Below are 16,130 nucleotides of genomic sequence, written 5' to 3'. Positions count from 1 at the left end.
AGGTTGCCAGGGAAATGGCCACTGGTCCCCTGTGTAGCATTGCGCCCTTTCAACCAGCCCTGAAAAATCAAGGTATGTTTCAGAATACAGAATACAGAATCTTGAATTGCCTAAGGGCAAGGTTGGGAATTTGTGATGACATTGCGGTTAAGAAACATTTCAATCCAGCCATATACACCAACACACGCATCATTTATACAAACTGATCAACAACATTAATTTAAAAACAACACTGGACAGCATAAATTTAAAATTCAAATTTGTGAACAGCAACAACAGGACAGCAGGTTCATATCTTTACTCTAAGCTTAGCAAACGTTTTAACAGCTGCAGCCTACAGTAGGGTGGCAAGTTCATTGTCACCTCCCATTGTCACAAATAACTGGAGCGTGCTTTCTTTTCACTGTCTTCGAATCGCTGGCCTTTCAAACCGGACGCTAAGCGCCCCTGAAAGTCGAGCGTCGTAACCTCGAAGGGTCACGTGACGAGTTGGCGGTCCAGGCTATTTGGTCTATGCCCTGAGTTAGAATCCTGTACTTGCCTAGTTAGACTTCACTCACTGTCGAAGTCGGCCAATCTGCAATCATTTTCGTCTCGCGAACACTGATCTCAAATTTAGATCAGTGCTCGTGAAAAACATATGGGAGATAACTCGGTATTCCTAGTTTTGAGAGATTCGCGTAGGACTGTCATGTCCGGTCAGGGAGAGAATGAGCCGAACTCATTTTGACCTGAGTTCAGGATGGGTCTGTGTCTCATCTCACTTTTCTCTGCACCTATCAGTACCTGTGGCTCTTCCAGGGATCCGTTGACGGGTATTTCAAGGGGTGTATCCACCTCCAGTCGATCTCCAGGCGTGATGGTGATGTAGGTGCCGTCATGCTGGTATTGTTGAGGGTCATACGGATGTTGACACTCGTAGACATAGGTGGTCATGTTGGCTGCTAACTGCGACTCACGCAGTGAGATTTGACTGTGGTAGAGCTGTGTAATTGTCTTGGAAATTCTGCAAAAAAGCAAGAGTAGTAAGTAAATGAAATGTCCTGAATGTATGAAAGAACTTTTGAGCATACATCGGCTCATACATCCCCATTTGCTCACAGTAAATTTTTTTGTTTTGTTTGTTTGTTTGCTTAACGCCCAGCCGACCACGAAGGGCCATATCAGGGCGGTGCTGCTTTGACATATAACGTGTGCCACACACAAGACAGAAGTCGCAGCACAGGCTTCATGTCTCACCCAGTCACATTATTCTGACACCGGACCAACCAGTCCTAGCACTAACCCCATAATGCCAGACGCCAGGCGGAGCAGCCACTAGATTGCCAATTTTAAAGTCTTAGGTATGACCCAGCCGGGGTTCGAACCCACGACCTCCCGATCACGGGGCGGACGCCTTACCACGAGGCCAACCGTGCCGGTCTCACAGTAAATCACACAAGTCTTTCGATCATGCAGCGCTGAAAGTCCACAAAATGGGGCACTCACCTTTGGCTAGTACTTCTCATAATTTACTTGCCAGAGAGCTGCATATACAGTGACACATCTAATTAGTTCGCAGGGTCCACTGATGTACACACGCTTATGCACATACACATGATCATCCATCAATCAATCAATCAATATGAGGCTTATATCGCGCGTATTCCATGGGTACAGTTCTAAGCGCAGGGATTTTTTTTTTTATGCAATTCATATCGCGCACATATTCAAGGCGCAGGGATTTAATTATGCCGTGTGAGATGGAATTTTTTTACACAATACATCACGCATTCACATCGGCCAGCAGATCGCAGCCATTTCGGCGCATATCCTACTTTTCACGGCCTATTATTCCAAGTCACACGGGTATTTTGGTGGACATTTTTATCTATGCCTATACAATTTTGACAGGAAAGACCCTTTTGTCAATCGTGGGATCTTTAACGTGCACACCCCAATGTAGTGTACATAAAGGGACCTCGGTTTTTCGTCTCATCCGAAAGACTAGCACTTGAACCCACCACCTAGGTTAGGAAAGGGGGGAGAAAATTGCTAACGCCCTGACCCAGGGTCGAACTTGCAACCTCTCGCTTCCGAGCGCAAGTGCGTTACCACTCGGCCACCCAGTCCTGACTACCAGAATCAATCAAACAATGCACTCTTATTTGCTTTATACCAACATTACATTTTCCACAGAGGGGAAAAAGGATTTGTTCATTACACTGTCAACTGATTCACCATGCATGTACTGTTAGTTACTACTGAGAGCGTTGAATGAGCAAGGATATTTCAATTCATCCTGTCTGGGTGTGATTAAAACAGGAAAAGCGCATCCCCAGAACTTACAAACCAGGAACAAAACCCTTGACTGCAACGAGATTGGGAATTAGTTTGTAAATTATATCAGTTACTTTATCACCACCGTGAATTTGTGAATCTACAGTGTTAGTACTTACTGATGAGTCTGACTCTTTTAATTGAAAAACCTGCATTTATCATTTCTCCTATTTTAATTTCAGAATCTTCTATGTAAATTAGCTCCTCGGGTTCCTTTGTTAACTTGATACATTTTCCTTTTTTCTGTTTTCAATCTTTGGGTTTTTTCTGTTTTGTTTTTAATTGTTGTCGTTGGGTTGTTTTTTTGTTGTTGTTTTTACACCCCCGGTATAGGGGTGTGTATAGGATTCGGTCGATGTGTTTGTTTGTTTGTTTGTGTTCGCATATAGATCTCAAGAATGAACGGACCGATCGTCACCAAACTTGGTGAACAGGTTCTATACATTCCTGAGACCAGTCAAACACACGGTTAGGGAGTTATTGGTGGATTAAGATTCTACAAGGACTTATAGAGGGACATATTAATGGTCAAAGGGAAATAACCTTCTAAGTTGGTGGCAGTGAGAATGGTCAGAGACTATAGAGTATACAGAGACGCGTCATCCTTCTTTGCGCTGCGGTGCGAAATTGAGACCGGCCAGCCCAGCGCGGGAAAAGAGCCACACCCTGCCGCACAAGGAAACTCGCGTTTCGCGGCTGCTGTCGGCTGTGTTTATATCACGGTTATATTAACATACTGTCTGTTCTGTCCGGCTGACAGTGCTGCAAAAAGTAACTGGATGAAAAAATATGTTTGTTTGTGAACATCCTTTTTAAATGACCATAAAAACACCGCAGAAATGGTATAGATTAAAATTAAATCACATTTTCTTGGGCAATATTCGCTGGATCGCTGTAGTTATGCAAACATGATTCAAGTCAGTCTCTTTTCACGACCTAACCGTCGTTATTTTTGTGTGTTTTAATCAAATACAAATACATACTGAATACATGGTCAGTTAAGCCTGAGAAAATATGTCAGGAATAAATCGTTTAACGAAATAGTTCCCGGTTAAATCGGTAACTAAGGCATTTAGTCAATTTGGTGTCGTCCCAGCACATCGAAGCTGAAATGGGTTGTCAATTACACGGAGCTAAGAAGTTATCATGAAAGGAAAACTGTAATTCTTGTGACCAAACCGGCTGACTTTAAAGAATCTTGATCGATCGATGATTTTCTTATTTCTTTTCAGTTGCTTCTTTCTTGTTCAGAAAGCTCTCTCTCTCTCTCTCTCTCTCTCTCTCTCTCTCTCTCTCTCTCTCTCTCTCTCTTATTATGGCAAGATTCCGAGGTGGAATAACAGAACTATTTGTGCACGTTAATCGATATAAGAGATACGATGCGGATATGTTGTTATGCCCCTTTTTTCCAGGGAAAGTAAAGAAGATGAGTTTTATTTTGTGCTTTGTTGCCCCGCACTTCGTGATTTGCGATGCCAGTTTATTCCTGCTAAGTTTTATAGAAACCCAAGTTTACACAAGTTTTCTATGCTTTTGGCATCTGTGAATGAAGGTATTGTTCGAAAGTTGTCAGCTTATCACGGTGTACAAAGCATTTCGGCTACGTAGTGTTGTTATGTCTTAGTTCGTGTATGAACTATGATTTATTTCATTTGATTTGTGTGCAAATGTCATTATGTCATTGTATATATGTTCACGCCCGTCATTTACAATCAAAATATTAATCATGATAAATGATACTAACGTTCGCAGCTGCAAGCCCTTGTAGATCTACTCTATAACTCCGCGACGGCCGTGTCAATCAAACGAGATGGTTATGTCTACCCTAATCGATCACCGACCGTATTGCCACTAGATCAGTCTATCAGTTCCAGACTTGGCATGCCGAAATGAGATAAAGTAGAGGAGAAATAAATCTTATACATGTGAAACTAGTACCAACATATGCACAGCTTGGACTGGTTTGAGGCTGTAGTGTGTACATTGTGTGTTTTCACTGTTCCGGTAGAATAGATCTACACGCAGTTCGACGCTACAACTTTTACTGATTTTCCAACATTTAACGAGAGAAAAATTGAAGAAACAATCCTCACCTACTCTCTTCCTTGGGAAATTTGAACATCCTCAAGCCTTTGGCATGTGCGTTTGAGCAATTGATGGCCGAACACCATGCCCCACTGCGTTTTCGCGTTGGCGCGACCATGCTTGTGCAGCACGATATCACCACTGCTGTGGAAAGAGAAAGTAGGTGGTTCCATGTTTCCGCGTGGTGGCGCCACTGGGCTTCCGGTCTCACTTTTCAGCACCGTATGGAGCGTCTCTGTATAGATCTACTCTATAGTCTCTGGAATGGTAAGGACGGGGGTGTTTTGCCTACCTCGGAGGAATTTCTTGTTCTTTATGTATTTATTTATTATTTTTGTTTGTTTCATCCTCTTTTTGCTTGTCCCGACGCTTGTTCCTTCTCCCAGTATGCTCCCACGCCGCCGTTTGTTGTTGTTGGGATTTTTTTTGGAGGGGTGGGCAGGAGGGTGTAAAATGCATAACCTTAACGAGATCCTTGCAATTGAAGAGTCAAAATGTTTTCTCGCTTTTTACTGACAGTGACTGAGTGAGTTATCTGGAGTTTGATGTATTTTACAAATCATTTCATAGGACTTGTAACTCAAGAACTTTTGGAGGTTTTCAATTCCAGTATGCATTATGAGCAATCTACTGTGTCCCAAGTTTCTTCTGCAGCACTCAATCAAAATTTGCAATCCAAAACTCACTCTCTCTCTCTCTTTGATGCATATCCATAAACATGTAATCCATCACATGGAAAGCCACGATCTTTTTTACCAATTCCAATCTGGTTTTCGTAAGTTTCATTCTTGTTCCACGGCTCTTGTCCGTCTCTGTGACACCTGGCTGTCGGCTATCAACGATTCCAAATTAGTTGGTGCAGTTTTCCTCGATCTGAGGAAAGCGTTTGAAACAGTCGATCACAATATTCTCATAACTAAACTAAAGTTTTATATAAACAACAGTGATACAGTTAAGTTGCTTGCATCGTTCATCACGAACAGATCCCAGCGGGTATATCTAAATGGTCAATATTCACAAGATGGTGTTCTAAATTGCGGAGTTCCTCAGGGGTCCATTCTTGGCCCACTTTTATTTAGTATCTTCATAAACGACCTACCTTTGCATATTACGAATAAAAATGTATCTTGTGAGCTTTTTGCTGATGATAGCTCTCTTCACTCATCGTCCAAAAAAATAGTTCAAGTGGAGGCTGACCTTCAGCAGGGAATCAACGACGTTGAACAGTGGTGTAGTAACAACAAAATGACCCTGCATCCCAAAAAATCCAGCAGTATGGTAGTCACATCTAGACAGAAACATCAGAGAGCGCCCCTTCTCCTCAACTTAAAACTGCACTCAGATCCTATAGAACAGGTTTCATCACACAGAGTACTAGGAATTGAAGTTGACCAGGAGCTTAGGTGGAACATACACGTTAAGAATATCTGTAAAAAGCTGTCAAGCAATCTCCATCTCCTATCTAAACTAAAACCCTTTGTAGACAAGGAGGGACTGAAAATGTTTTACGTGGCACACTGTCTATCATATATTAATTATGCCTCCACGGTATGGTGCGGTGCCAGTGAAAATATAATGAAAAAACTAAACTCCTTGCACAGAAGAGGTGCTAAGCTTATTGTAACCAATCCTTATCTGTCCACGTCAGAAAAGTTGAAGGTAGCCAATATTCTTCCACTTCAACAGCAGTTTGATTACAACATCTTAATTCTAATGTACAAGGCGCTCAATGAGCTGGCCCCACCATACCTAAATGCATTCTTGACTAAAGCTTCCGAGCGTTATGTGTCAAACAAATCTCTATATATATTACCAAGGACTCGCATAGATCTATACAAAACTAGCTTTGCTTTTGTGGGACCTTCTCTGTGGAACTCTCTTCCTTCGAATGTACAAACGTGCCGTTCATTGAACGCATTCAAAACCTCCCTCAGGAAACACATACTGAGGTCTTCATAAGTTACGCTGCCGGTATTGTAGCTAGCTTTGTTAATTATAATTATTTTATTACTCTGAAATATTGACTGCTGCATGCCTACATAATGCTAAATCTACCTGTCTTGGTAGGCTCACTGTGTGCTTGTTGAATGGCACTTAGTTGTGTGTATATTATTATTAGTATTATATGTGTTCCTCCTTGTGCGTCTGCGTGTGAGTGCGCAAATGTGATTGCGTAATTAATGTTCCATTCTGTAATTGCTTTATTGATGTTCCATTCATGTATTTTCTACTACTTTTCTCATTTATTATTACTGTATGCTTGATGTTTCTATGATTCTAGTCGGGCGCACGCGTGAATATGTGTTTGTGTGAATGTAAAGGGCACATTGTAAGATTAAGCCTATGGCCTAAAATGTCTACCCTTTATGTGAATAAAATGTTCTAAGTCTAAGTCTAAGTCTCTATGTATGCACAATTCTCTTGTGCACAAAGTGTCTGTCAAATAAAGTATCACACACACACACAAAAACACACACACATAAACACACATATATATATAATGTAATATACACACAAGATACAGTGACGGTCACACACACAAACATGCATATATTTATGTGGGTGAATGTATTTCATCAAGTATGCGAACACTTTAAATTGACAGGGGGATGGAAGCACTTGCTAATGAGTGGGAGTGTGTATGCGCGTGGTGTGCATGAGGATGTATGCACGTGAGTGATATTTGTAAATGTGTATTATAATAATATCATCTTTGTATTTATATTATTGAAATTGTTATATCTCGATGTACAGCGCTAAGAGCATAGTTAAATTTGTGAAGCGGCGCTATATAAGCTATCTTTATTATTATTATTATTATTACAACCTTTGCCATTATTTCAATGTCTAGTTTCGCAGGAAGTGCAAGCCAACTGCACTCAAATTTGACCCATCAAAGTTCAAACGTAAGGGGATGAAGATAAAAAAAAAAACACCCAAGAATGCATCACAGCACAGCATAATTTCTCTATAGGCCGTGGCGAGTTGGTTACGGAGCCCCCAAGCCCGGAAACTGGCGAGTCAGTTACGGAGCCCCAAGGCTCGAGGACCGGCACCCGCCACATGCTACCTTTATTTCAAGTTTCGAAAGTTCAATTCAAAGAACTGTGATCTTTATTTTTTAGTAGAAAGATTAATGGAGATCAATTTTTAGACTCAGAAAGATTTGAATTTTCGGTAACAGTGAGGTCACTGATGAGCGATTGACCATAGCAAAAGATGTGGTTCGCAGGTGTCAGACATTCTTCTTCTTCTTCTTCTTCTTTGTTCATGGGCTTTTAGACTCCCTTGTTCACTCATGTTTTTAGCACGAGTGGATTTTTACGTGTATGACCGTCTTTACCCCACCATTCAGGCAGCATACGCCGATTTTGGGGGAGGCATGCTGGGTATTTTCGTGTTTCTATAACCCACCGAACTCTGGCATGGATTACAGGATCTTTTCCCTGCGCACTTGGTCTTGTGCTTGCGTGTACACACGAAGGGGGTTAAGTCACAAGCAGGTCTGCACATAAGTTGACCTGGGAGATCGGAAAAATAAAAATCTCCACTCTTAACCCACCAGGCAGCAGCAACCGGGATTCGAACTCACGACCTCCCGATTAGGAGGCCGACGTCTTACCACCACGCCAGCCAGTCAGACATTCTAATTTCTATTTGAAGCAGACATGGTTGAAGTAACTCGATGCGGAGCAAACTTATGTTTTGCCATAACAAACAAAGTTGTTGGTTTGTTTTGCTTCCATGTTTATGATTTATGAACAACCTTTTGTTTACTAATGCTGCAGTCTAGCCGCTGGGGACCTGTGATTCGTATTGCTTACTTCGCGGACAAATTCAGTGATCAATCGAATCAATGCGGAATCTGTGACTCGTGAGCTTCGTTGTTTCATTCTCAGTTTGATCACCACAATGCTTTGGAATAAAGAAGAATAGAGCAAAATAAAAGAGAGGAGAGTTAAGAACAACAAAAAGTTAAAAAGACTGTTACAAAGTTAAAATAAAAACGCGATGGCAGGGCTCGAACCTACGACATCACGAACCTTAGCACAGTTCGTTATCAACTGAGGTAAGAACGGTGCGCCTGGACACACCTTCATCCTGGGCTATTCCAAAACAGCTGACTATGGGAAAGCACTCTGCTCACTATCTGGAACATGTGATTGCCCTAAGGTCACGGCTAGCTGTGATGTTGTTGAGAAGCTCGTGCCAAGGTTGCAGCTAACTGCGATGTTGCTCACACTCACAGTGAGGCTCTCAGCTAACTTTTTAGACCTAGCTACCCTTGATGTTGTCGCGACAGGTCGCAGCTAACTTTGATGGTGTTGTGAGGCTCGCAGCAAGGTTGCAGCTACCCGCGATGTTGTCCCGACAGGTCGCAGCTAACTTTGGTGGTGTTGCGAGGCTCACACCAAGGTCGCAGCTACATGCGATGTTGTAAGGCTCGCGTCAAGGTTGCAGCTACCCACAATGTTGTTGCGGGGCTCGCGTCAAGGTTGCAGCTACCCACAATGTTGTTGCGAGGCTCGCGCCAAGGTTGCAGCTACCCGCGATGTTGACGTGAGGCTTGCGCCAACATAGCGGGTAGCCGTGACCAGCTGCCACTAGTTGCTGCGATGTGTTAATATCACTGCGACCTCGCAGCGACTTTTCTTTTCTGTAAGGGTACCTACCAGGGAAAGGAAAACTATAGGAACGTCTATTTTGTGCGATACCCCCAACTGCCTATTATCTAGCCTAGGGGCTCCGTAACCAACTCACCAGTATCCGAGCCGCTCCGTTAATTGTCTCTATACGTTCAACCCTTCAATACGACTCTATACATTCAATCCACTTCCTCTGTTCCTCCCCCCTCCCCTCCGCACTAGATTCCCCCCCCCCTCCCCTTAGATTCCCTTCCCCTCCCTCGCTAGACCCACCCCCCTCCCCTTAGCATTAGATTCCCCCCCCCCCTCCCCTTAGATTCCCTTCCCCTCCCTCGCTAGACCCCCCCCCCTCCCCTTAGCATTAGATTCACCCCCCTCCCCTTAGATTCCCTTCCCCTCCCTCGCTAGACCCACCCCCCTCCCCTTAGCATTAGATTCCCCCCCCCCTCCCCTTAGATTCCCTTCCCCTCCCTCGCTAGACCCACCCCCCTCCCCTTAGCATTAGATCCCCCCCCCCTCCCCTTAGATTCCCTTCCCCTCCCTTGCTAGACCCACCCCCTCCCCTTAGCATTAGACTCCCCCCCCTCCCCTTAGATTCCCTTCCCCTCCCTCGCTAGACCCACCCCCCTCCCCTTAGCATTAGATTCCCTCCCCCTCCCTCACTAGACCCACCCCCCTCCCCTTAGATTCCCTCCCCCTCCCTCACTAGACCCACCCCCCTCCTCTTAGATTCCCTCCCCCTCCCTCACTAGACCCATCCCCCCTCTACATTCCTCCCAACCCATAAGTAATTATAGTACTTAGTAGTGATATAGGTAGAATCTATCACTCTTTCTCCATATTGTTCGTCCTCTTTGTATTGTTTTGTCGGGGCCCAGTTGCTGCGCTAGGTAGCACTGGGTGCTTGGCAAGCCCCTCAGCCCAGGGCCTGAAATTGGGCGCCACGGCAAATAGTGAAAAGCAATAGCTTACCTACCAACTCAACCCTGTTTTGATTTTCGTAGACCTGTACAATATCCACTTTATAAATCTTTCACTCTAGGGAAATCAAGACTCAAGACTCAAAGACTCAAAATGTTTACTGTCCTCATAAAAACAAGGAAAATTGCCTTACAGTGTCAGGCGATCACAGACATAAAAACATCACATGTATTAAGAATTAAACGATTGCACTTAAAACTAATAACTCTAGCCCGCTTCATATTTGCTGTAAACTTAGAATTAGAATTGCATTAAAACGCATGTAAACATCCTGAGCGTCTCTCGCAGCACTCACACTTACAGACACACACACAGACACACACACACACTCTCTCTCTCTCTCTCTCACTCGCGCACCAACCAAATTGAGGATAGTTGCCCTGTATAGGGATTTCCTCATTAACTTGAATAAGAAGAAGAAGAAGAAGAAGAAGAAGAAGAACCCAGTTGTGTTGCTATATCATTATATGATTACTGCATGAAGCTGTCACACTCACAGCAAAATTTCTTTCAAAATGCCATTGATTGAAGCAATGAAGTCAAAGTCATATAGCATTTACTTTTGAACGAAAGTTTTTGAATTACACAGTCATATGATATATCATTTTCCCCTAATAACACCCCAAAAAATCTGTTTAAACTCGTTCTGTAGTTTCGAAGTGTCTTACCGTTGTACCACAAGTAGTGAAGTACAGTTCTGTATGGACACTTTATTCAAGTTTTTTTAAATTTTTACCCCAAGCAAGCATAATCACTCTGAAAAACGCAAACTAAAGGATTTCGTGAGAAAAACATGCGACTATAACCAACCATGATATATTGATAGGGGTCTGTGTGCGTCTGCTAATTTTATCGGGCCGTCGAAAACGAAAGAGTGATAGACTGAAACGAGTCACGCAAGCAGAGCATAATGTATATGCACTTACCAGATGACTTGAGAATTCGGCCGACTTTTTGCACCTATGAAAATCTGCTGATATTACTGCCAGTTAAAAGGCAATAACGGTCTACACAGAGTTGCTGTGGGTGATTCAGGAAGCTAAGCTTCTGCCAATCCCGCCATGTTGCGGAAGTTGACGTCACGTGGTGAAGGGTTACCTCCCATTTTGAATTGTTGATCGTCGGCATCCGTTCTCGTCTGCTAGACGTAACAGGGGGGGTGTTGTAAACTGAAAGCATTGTCAAACAAGAAAAATGTTCATTCAAAATGAACAGGCGTCCATGTTATTTTGACAAAATGAATATTTTTGTTAAAGAAGCTGGCAAGCACACCCTTTCGAATATAGCGGAAGTAGTTTCGACCCTAAATGCTTAAAGATAGGGTGTCCGCCAGAAAAAGGCCTTCAGATCGCTCTAAAAGCTTTACCAGAAGATTCTGCGTGACGAATAATGTTACCACACAGAAGGACTAACTTAACTTTGCAAAATTAAGAGTTTGGGAAGTTGAATCAATTGTCGTAATATCAAAGGAAAATGCACTCTTGTGATGTGTTCCGTGGGTGGTGTCCCTTGATTCGAGACAACATGGCGACTATCAGGGAACGTTTTGACGAATTGGAGACTGACCAGGTAAGTGTCGGATTTGTAGACCACAGGAAATGTTGTTTATAATCAAATAGGGCTTTCAATACAACAGTCAGTATTAGTGTAAAAGTTGATCCCAGCAGGACTGCAAAGAAATCTGTAAGGCGAGTCATTTCGAACCATTTGGTTGGTATGATGAGATGGATTATGATACCAGTATTCCCAGTAAGTTCGTCAAACGGTAGATTCGTCACCGGTCCCCGGTAACTTCGCCACAGTAACTTCGCCACAGTAGTCCGAGCGCGGCTGTTATGTAATGGTAATACAACCTTGCACCTCCCCCCCCCCCCCTTTCTCTCTCTCTCTCCCTCTCCCCCTTTCTCTCTCTCTCTCCCTCTCCCCCCCTCTCTCTCTCTCTCTTTCCCGCTCTCTCCCTCTCCTTTCACAGAGCATATATATATGTGATGTTGTGCGTATTTATTTTGTATCTCTTTTTTCTTTGAGTAGGTGAAGTACACAATCTAAAATGGCATTTTCATTCTCTCTCTCTCTCTCTTAAAAATGTGAATCTTGAATCTCTCCCACAAATCAAACATCTGAAAGCATAAGCTCTAAGCATAAACACCCGCCCACCCTGCCGGTATCTTCGTCACCCGTGACGAATCTACCGTGTGACGAACTTACTGGTAGCCGATGAGATCACTTGTTTTCAGCTACTAGAGGCAGTAGAACGAGGACGTCAGCCGGCTTTGCATATGGTTTATCCCACACAAACTTAATACTGACTTTTCCCCTCCCCTCCAAAGTGCTGCTGATGGAACTTTGGACCATTGTAACGCTTGAAATTTGTGGAGAAACATCCAATCTGAAGTTAATTTTGGCTGACGTCTTTCCGATACGGCGATAGCTCAATCAGTGAATGTGTGTAGATCATGGATTGGAAAATCAAGGACTTGCCTTCTGAAATAATTATAAGACTCTGCATTTGCACTGTTACTCTTTTGATAATATATATATATAGATGCATTTATTTTTTTTAGCTACAATTCATACCACTGGAATAAACACAACAGTAAACTAAAAGTAAAAGTGTGCTTTGCTTGCAAGAGTGAGTAGAACAGAAAATAATAATTATCACACCCATTTTAAAAGCAAAAATTCTATTCGCACTAGTAAAGGTTATGAGAACTGAATTTTATTTGTTCAATGGGCAGTCGATAGAGAATGAATCATGCTCTTCAAAGTCAAGTGAGCTTTTCTTGATGATAATAGGTTTGATACAGATACTGTAAATTGAGTAAGGATGAAGTATGAGAACTGTAAACTCTTCTCGTTCCGTCTAGGCTATGGAAGTTTCGCTTCCAGCAGAACATGCTGTCCTTACTAGTGCTAGAGGGCGGCAGGAGAGGAAGAGGTGCGGACAGAAAGTGATCTGCTGAGGAACCAATTTGAAGGTAAATCAGGATTAGTTTTAGTCCTTTTCCTAGTACTTTCCATGCACGGGTTCACACACACACACACACGCATGTATACACAGAATCATGAATGACAATAGCACTTGCACAAATAGTTATATAAGAAATAATAGGGTGAACTTTGATGACAATAACAGAAGATATTCTTTTCTTGGGTGAAGAGTATAATGGGGATTTCACAGTTATAATTATGGCAAGGATAGAAGTGTGCTGTGCATCTGTCTGTCAAAAGGGCCCACCAACATTTTGTTTCCTCTGAAGAGCAATATACCACAGTTGTGTGATATAATTTTACGTGCAAGAATGCCTTTTGTAAAAAAAATTCCTGATAACATAGTGAGACACACAGAAATGCAATAGACAACACCCTTGTGACATCATTGTTTATTTTGCTGTCATTAAAATGATCCATTCATTGTTATTATACATTCATCAGAATACTTTCCTATAATTTACATGGAATGTATCCTGTGAGGAAATACACAAGTACAGGTTGTAACTAAACACTCTCCTCTGAATTGTTTAAGGTTTCAAGGGAAAATGTGTTAGATGTAATATGAGAACATTAGATGAGGTAAAATTTACAAACAATAAAAAAAAAAGCAAGTGTGAAAAATCACACGTCAATATATAAAAAAATGAATGTGCTTTACAAAACTGTACTTTCTTTTCTTTTGAAATAGTCAGTTTAAAATTTAAAAAACACACCATTGTTCATAAGAAATACTTTGCAAGTTTTGCTCATCGTTCAGGTTAGTGGTGTGTTATGACTCGTTTATGCCTGGTTCAAGCAGGCATAGTTGTAAAAATGGGTATTGACTGATTTAAAAGTGAAATAACAATCTTTCCACTTCCAGAAACTTATCCAGGAACCAGGCCAGGAGAAACTCCAAGCCCTAGCCTCTAAATGGTGAAGCTGAATGCTGGCCTTATGACAGTAAGTACCTATTCCTTGTGTGAGATTTGTTCTAAATCCTCTGCAAGTGCAAGCAGACAGTTGCCACTATTAAAATATTTTTTTAAAAACTCTGAAATAATTCTGTCTGAGAATACGGTTAAAATAACAGTTTATAAACATAAATCAGAGAAAGTAACCTTACAAATAAGGGGGCATAAAAAAGAGGGTTTCTGTACAGTACATGGGTACACTGGGCACGAGCTATGAAAAGGAAAGGTGTACCAGAATTCAAATGTCTTGGAGAAATGTGTACAAATGAGGCAAAACTCGCCTCTGACAAAATGGATATGATGCAAAACAACATGTTTAAATAATCAAGTATTAGAAGATTATTTCAAGGAGAGGGTGACATATAGTATATATGTGTCTCAAGAGACAATCATGTGCAATTCATTCCAAGAAGCTAAAGATATGTTACAGGTGCCTCTATACAAATATTCACAATGTCCCAGGACAGTCTTGTTTTACTAACCAGTGTCATCACTCATGTACATTTCTTCTTCTGTGTTCGATATAATCTATATTAAATTGCTTTCTGTTTTATATACCTGCCTCAACTCTGTTCTATCATACTGGAAAGCCTGTACCGTCACAGGTGTATATCCACCCCCTCCCCACACACACACACCAAGACATGCTCTATTACATAAATTACAATTTCTTCTTTCTCATTATTTTCTCCAATTTTCTTAAATTTGGTGCATATTTTTTTTAACAATTTTAATGTTTAAATCTGAATCAAGTTTTGTCACTGAAAGATGATTTTCTGTTTACACTCCAGGATTTCGATGCACTGGTGGTTGGTGCTGGATGAGAGTTTCCTTTCACATGCTTGGCCCAGAGAAGCGACGCCCTCGTCCTGGAAGAAGCAGAAGAGGGAGACATCAATAAAACACAACACTATGCTGCTTACAGACAATTTATTTTGTGCAAATATGGTTATTTGGGAGAACGAGTCCAAATAGCCAGATACAGTTAATGTGTGTAGGCCATAAGGAAAAAATGTACCGATCCAGCTGGCCAGTACACAGGCTATATATGCTGGTCGCCTGTGCTAAGTACAGAGTTGTGTCAAAAGTCATGCATGTTGAAAAGGTGAATTTAGAGCGTAGGTTTAGATCACCCCAAAGAAAAATCACATAAACCAGTTTGGGTGGCCGGGTGGTAACGCACTTGCGCTCGGAAGCGAGAGGTTGCGAGTTCGACCCTGGGTCAGGGCGTTAGCAGTTTTCTCCCCCCTTTCCTAACCTAGGCAGGGATGTCGTTAGGCGTCAGGCATAGACCGATTGAAAGGCTCAAATGTCCGATTCACATAGCAGCATGGCGGTCTGATGTCCTATCATTTTGAACTGAGCGCTGTCATTCTCCGATAAGAACACCATTCCTTCGGACAGCGTGATATTCGATATTTTCCATTCAAGATACACATTGTCCAAAATTGACCGAGCACTCTCGCCTACAGGTGCACTGAAGTCGTGTAGTGCTGATCTTGCGTTTTTGGGAATTCCAAACCGTTTGCAATATGAGCCGTTTGGGTACAACCGTCTGCAGCACACTAAAGTTTAGGAGTACGGGAGACAACTCCAACTGACTATAAGTCTTGCGTCTGCTTTTGGTTTCAGTTTAAGAAATTTTGACGAAGCGCATTGAATTATGCCACCGAATTAAAACTAATAGGCCTGCCAAAGATCAACAAAAGCTGAAGACCTTTGGCTTTTCAACGGCATCCTGTGCTACATTTCGGTCAAAAACAGGTGAAAACGCGACGAGCGTCACAAGAATGACAGTGCCAATGACAGTGTCGCATTGGAAACTGACACAGCCACGGAAAGAGACGTTTTGTATTTTGGGACTGCTGCCGGAAGGAGACCGTAATATATGGTTTCATCACTGTCAACTGGTTACAGAAAAAATTGTCTGCTCCAGTGAGCGGCGAAACCAAACGGTTGATTATCATGTGACACTTTTGTCATATTTAGAGTTGTTTGCACAGTAATAACATCCGCGAAAGATAGCTCGCTTAAAACTGTCTTACATAACAATTCCTTTCAATTTAAAAATTACACACCACCATGAACAAGAAGAGCAAACGCTCGATCGAGTCACTTTCGCAGTTCTGAATATTATATGAGGCATCAGATG

At 42.2% G+C, this 16,130-nt stretch overlaps 1 protein-coding gene and 1 long non-coding RNA gene across 2 annotated transcripts in view; one reads left to right on the top strand and one right to left on the bottom strand.

Moving 5' to 3' along the window:
- Nucleotides 1–11,103, bottom strand: part of LOC138967488 (phosphatidylinositol 3-kinase regulatory subunit alpha-like) — a gene marked incomplete in the record, with an annotated part of 127,949 nt that extends 116,846 nt beyond the window's left edge. The window contains 3 exon segments of the mRNA XM_070340048.1: nt 1–59; nt 787–1,006; nt 10,958–11,103. The exon segment at nt 1–59 is cut by the window's left edge and continues 74 nt beyond it. Of these exon segments, the coding sequence (XP_070196149.1) occupies nt 1–59; nt 787–936 (209 nt within the window).
- Nucleotides 11,104–11,365: 262 nt separating this feature from the next.
- LOC138967479 (uncharacterized) lies at nt 11,366–14,848 on the top strand. Its single transcript, XR_011455973.1, has 4 exons — nt 11,366–11,600; nt 12,899–13,009; nt 13,888–13,967; nt 14,770–14,848. It is a non-coding gene; the product is annotated as an uncharacterized lncRNA (long non-coding RNA).
- Nucleotides 14,849–16,130: the final 1,282 nt, after the last annotated feature.

The sequence above is a fragment of the Littorina saxatilis genome, linkage group LG5 (genome assembly GCF_037325665.1).
Source record: "Littorina saxatilis isolate snail1 linkage group LG5, US_GU_Lsax_2.0, whole genome shotgun sequence".
Classification (NCBI taxonomy): Eukaryota; Metazoa; Mollusca; class Gastropoda; order Littorinimorpha; family Littorinidae; genus Littorina; species Littorina saxatilis.
The sequence above is the reverse complement of the archived record's forward strand: the minus strand, read 5'-3'. Positions and strand labels throughout refer to the sequence as shown.